The sequence below is a fragment of the Lupinus angustifolius genome, chromosome LG12 (genome assembly GCF_001865875.1).
Source record: "Lupinus angustifolius cultivar Tanjil chromosome LG12, LupAngTanjil_v1.0, whole genome shotgun sequence".
Classification (NCBI taxonomy): domain Eukaryota; kingdom Viridiplantae; phylum Streptophyta; class Magnoliopsida; order Fabales; family Fabaceae; genus Lupinus; species Lupinus angustifolius.
Genome location: NC_032020.1, coordinates 15,570,972 through 15,575,702, shown reverse-complemented (window position 1 = coordinate 15,575,702; position 4,731 = coordinate 15,570,972). Strand labels below are relative to the sequence as shown.

The 4,731-nt window shown below is 29.3% G+C and overlaps 1 protein-coding gene across 3 annotated transcripts; it reads right to left on the bottom strand.

The window, feature by feature from the left end:
• Positions 1-1,430, bottom strand: LOC109362492. 3 transcript variants are annotated; one of them, XM_019608317.1, is made up of 4 exons: positions 1,078-1,430; positions 931-987; positions 842-897; positions 1-380 (listed from the first exon to the last, which is right to left on the bottom strand). In XM_019608317.1, exons 1-4 carry the CDS (start codon positions 1,370-1,372, stop codon positions 261-263), a joined length of 528 nt encoding a protein of 175 aa, XP_019463862.1. In that variant the 5' UTR covers positions 1,373-1,430; the 3' UTR covers positions 1-260. The 3 variants fall into 3 exon arrangements, with proteins under 3 accessions (XP_019463862.1, XP_019463861.1, XP_019463864.1); XM_019608316.1 differs by having other exon boundaries at positions 842-987; XM_019608319.1 differs by having other exon boundaries at positions 1-385; positions 883-987.

Below are 4,731 nucleotides of genomic sequence, written 5' to 3'. Positions count from 1 at the left end.
AACGAAGCCTGATTTCACTAGAGTAATATCTGAATACATTAATTGATTTCAGATATGTCAACCTATACTATACACAGTTATTAATTATGCATGAACCCAATTGTTCAACTTAAGAAATTTAACATATATCCCTCAAATTGTTTCTGGCCTCCTTAACTGAGTGTACTATAATTAATTTCTAGGCAATCATGGAGATTGGAGAGATTTGTTTTTTGATGATTTGAGTGCTCCTCTGTCCCTCACATGATTGAAAACACAGATCAACTTGATGCTTCTGAGATGCTATGTAAAGATGGTTGCCATGTTCTTGACTTAGCCGTGGTGCTAGAACCATTAGTTGATTTTGTTGCCCTTGACCCATGTCTTTCATGTTTTGATTCCTGAAAAATCATATACAAAAAATAATTACATGGATGAAATCAACAATTACATATGTCCCTACACTTCTTGGATAAAATCCACTAGTCTAATTAATCCCTTGCAATTAAATTCAAAACTCTATACATATGTGGTTCATGTAAATTTTCTAATAAATACATGTCTAAGACACAGCAATTGTGATGTGGAAAGTTCCTAAACAAATCAGTAAAGCTCAAATTAGTATAACTAACAAAAATTCTTAATCAAATAACAAAATCAACCCTTTTATTAAATACTACTATAATTAAATTTACTGTTGATAAAAATTGATGTTCCTTGATAAAAAGTTGATTGACAAAAAAGCACCACTCAAGCTGGTCATGGAGAATCATTTTACAAAACTCTGGCTGAAAACAATGATAATAATTAATAGACACTTAATAGTAAAAAGAGTAATAACCAATTTTTGTTTCAGATTTACCTGGTTGGTCTCTGGCTCAGACCTCCTTGCTACTTCATCCATCTCCAAAACAGGTTTTTCCCTAACCTGATCTGTCTTATGTGCTGGTTCTGGCAAGTTTTTCTTCAGCTTTGCTTGTTTCTTTGCCCAAAGACCCTTCATAACCTCTGCACCCAAGAAACACATAAAGGCTCAAATTTTAATAAAACATAAAATTTCAGCAAAAGGGTCAAGCTAAAAGTGACAAGTTAACTAACCTTTAGTTGAGATGAGTCTATAAACTTGACCAAGAACAAGAGTATCCGTTGGCTTGAGAAGCTTTATGCGAGTTAAACGAACTGAATTGTTCTTGTTGTTATTGTCACTTTTATTTGGACAATTATCTTTGTCCTTGGAAGTACACAATGTTGTGGAAATAAGAAGAGCAACATAGTGACCAGGATTGGTTTTCATCACTTCACTAGCACTCACAGGCCAATATAATTTTTCTACTTTGCCATTGGGTTGTTGTATCACTATAGTTGCTGTATCAATTGCTTGGCAATTTCCCATTATCTGATTCTATCTACAAGAAAATGATGACAAGGAAGATGGAAGGAATGTTGAAGTACTTTAGTAGAATATTTATAGCAAGTAACAACCACTTAATTCCACCACAAGTTTGAAAAGGGCAAACAAGATATATATCTCATATGCTGGACATTTATACGCTTATGAATAATGATGTCGGTTAATGTATGGTTTTGATAGCAATTTTCTAATGTGCCCTTGTGCCACATTTTGAGGTTAAACATACCAAAACATACAACAGAACACATTTTGAGGTTTCTAATGAAAACTAGTTGTCACTGAGAAGTGATTTATTGCTTATTCTTGGATGAGATATTTATTTTTTTGATGGACAATACATGTGCTTAGAGACATATGTATATGGAGACAATCAATAAATGATAATACTAAAAAATATAAACACACTTATATATTTAAATACATTTGTTGTATGTGTCTTTATACAAGTTTTTCTTAAGAATGTATATAAAAGTAAGTAGGAGTGTAAATCAGATGTCTCACGGTATGTGTTATGCTATGAGTTTGTAATTAGTTAAAAAATATTTAAGTTAAAATTTAATTATTAATTATTTTTCTGATCAATTTATAACTAATAAAGTGAGGTAAATGATGGGAAAGATTATTTACTATGAAGAGTAGGGAAATGATGTAGGTGCTAAGATTAGAGTAGACAAAAAAACGTGCTAGCCCAATTGGGTTGCCTCAAACCCCCAAATAAGTTGATAGTCTATGTGAACTCCCTTTTCTATCCTATACTACCCATTTACTTATTTTTGGCCCAATCATGATTGAATTTAGATAGGATTAGGTTTCATTAAGTTTTGGTTGATGTTCAAAATCTAGACCTAATTAATATTCGTTTAAAAGGAAATTGGAAAATGTATTATATTTACTTAAGTCTTGGATCATGTTAGCCTTTTGATCTATGACCGAATTTGAGTTAAAAAAAATAATATTCTCAACATTTAGACACAATAAATAACATTCTTTCCTTCAACTCTTATTATCCTTGAAATATATATAAACAATAAACATTTAGAGATAAGTACTACAAAAAACAAAATAAACAATAATATGTTAAGACATTTTTATCTTTTATATACAATGAATAACATTTTTACCATTGAAAACACATGTAAAATTAAATACTTATCTTTACATTAATAAAGAGATACTTGTTCCACATTAAACCTTATAAATTGGAGAATTCTAAAGGATTACTATTGTGCATTCTCCCATGTATAAACTATATTTTAGTAGATTATGTGGGATTAACATATAATATTCATGGTCGTGGTCCCTTTTAGGTATATCATTGTTATGTCAAGCTGTTGGAGGTTGAAGTAAGGATGATAGAACAAGAAGTACTTCATGACTCAAAACTCAACCCAACTCGAACTAGAATTGAATTATACCTTATGAGATGATGGTGTAACTTCCTCTAAAAAATTAATATTAGTCTAATGATATACGTATATATTGTTAACGTACACAACTTTATATCCCCAACCTAAATGACTTTTTATGTTTAATAAGTGTAATAGAAACTAGTGAGAAACAATTTTGATAATGGAATCAGAAATGGGATGCGCCAAATTGGAGCAAGACATGAAAAGTGAAAGTGAAGAGAAGCTGTTATCCAACATGGATAGACATGTGAAACAGGAATGGGAGGAGTGGGGAAACAAATTGAGGGGACCTTTCTAGCTGATGTGATGTAATGTGCTCTGCGTGAACACATTAGATTTTAGCAAGTAAATTTCTTTTGATTACTTTTCTTTTGAAAACTTACTTTTAAAAGAAATTGTTTTATAATTATGACTTTGAAAAAGATTTATGAAATTATTGTTTAGATATAATTGATATCAGAATATGTATGATAAATAACTTTAATTGTTTTACTACTTCAACGGTTCAACCAAGATGGAGACACCAAACAATCTAGCAACAATATTTTTTATAAAACATATTTAAAAGACATGCGTCAAACATTTCTCACTGCTAAATTTTATCTCAGATCAAACGTGGAATAAATTATTTTTTTGTGTGTATGATTATCCTTTAAACAAAACTTGTTTCCATGAACCAAACTTTGACATTGGACTTTTATTTCTTGTCCGAAAATCCATCATTTTTTACATCACTGGATCAAACTATTAAATTTTTATTAACAATCTTCATTGACCAATTTAATTTCTTTTAGCTAGAATTATAATTTGTTACTAAAAGATAAAAGTCAATCCTAGCGCCGGTTAGAGTTTAACAAACCATGATTTAAATGAAACTAGATTAAAACTGAGTTTGAACTAAATTGATTTATATTCGGAAATTTCATTGTGAAAATAAGTTTGTAATAAAACCTAACCTCATTCGAAAGCTAAATTTTGTTATTTTCTGATAGACAATGATTTAAAATCAAATTTGCTTTAAAGTTATCAAATAATTTCAAATCATTACGTCTCCATGCATCCAAACATAGTTGTTGACCTTCCAAACTACTAGTATGATTTAAAGTTTCCGAATAAATTCCCAAACATACTTTTATTTTAAAAAACATACCACGTTATATTCCCATGGGTCTACCGTCTTATGAAAATGAAATTGTCACGATTGGCCATGTGAGAAGTAAAGAGTCAGTTTATATTTTATAATTATTTTTATTTAAAAATAGTTTAAAATTTGAACTGTTAATTTTTTTCCAAAAACACATATCATCATTTTCATCCAATATTGGATTTTCCGGTACCAGAGGATATGATTTGATAGACTTCACCCTTTTATAATCACAAGATTTTTGTCTAGTTCAACTAATTTGATTAAAATGTCACTATCAAAACTGAGTTTATATTTTTGCACTTCCTAAAACATTCTCTTAATATGATAATGGCTAATCGGTTAAAATGATATGTAATTGTTTATCTTAAATAATAACTTGAATTCGAATTTTGTAACATAGCTGAAATAGCTAAGCCCATCATATTATAAATATTAACACTTTCAAGCGCCTCTCATAAGAAAATACATATAGCTAACAACTCATACTTATCATTATAACACTTTATTTAATAGAATAAAAAAATGAAAAGTTAATATATCTTAATTTCCAAAGTTATATATAATATGGAAAAACTTAAAAATAAAATCAAAAAATTAAATACAAACAAGGACTCTTCAAAAAATAAAAAGGATGGAATTAAAAGAAAGAAAGAATTTTGCAGTGAAATATAAATAATCAGTTTTGATTTGCATCCCATGTTGACAGTTACGTAATACTAGTCCACTGCAATTGTCAATGACAATGATCATATCCAAATATTGGATTGCATGAGAGTTCTATCACT

What these genes read in the sequence shown, in the direction of transcription:
- LOC109362492 (XM_019608316.1), bottom strand. Translation starts at nt 1,372, where the DNA reads ATGGGAAATTGCCAAGCAATTGATACAGCAACTATAGTGATACAACAA. An exon ending in TAGACTCATCTCAACTAAAG is followed by an intron (nt 988 to 1,077) that starts GTTAGTTAACTT and finishes TCTTGGGTGCAG; the next exon opens with AGGTTATGAAGGGTCTTTGG. An exon ending in CTGAGCCAGAGACCAACCAG is followed by an intron (nt 381 to 841) that starts GTAAATCTGAAA and finishes ATGATTTTTCAG; the next exon opens with GAATCAAAACATGAAAGACA.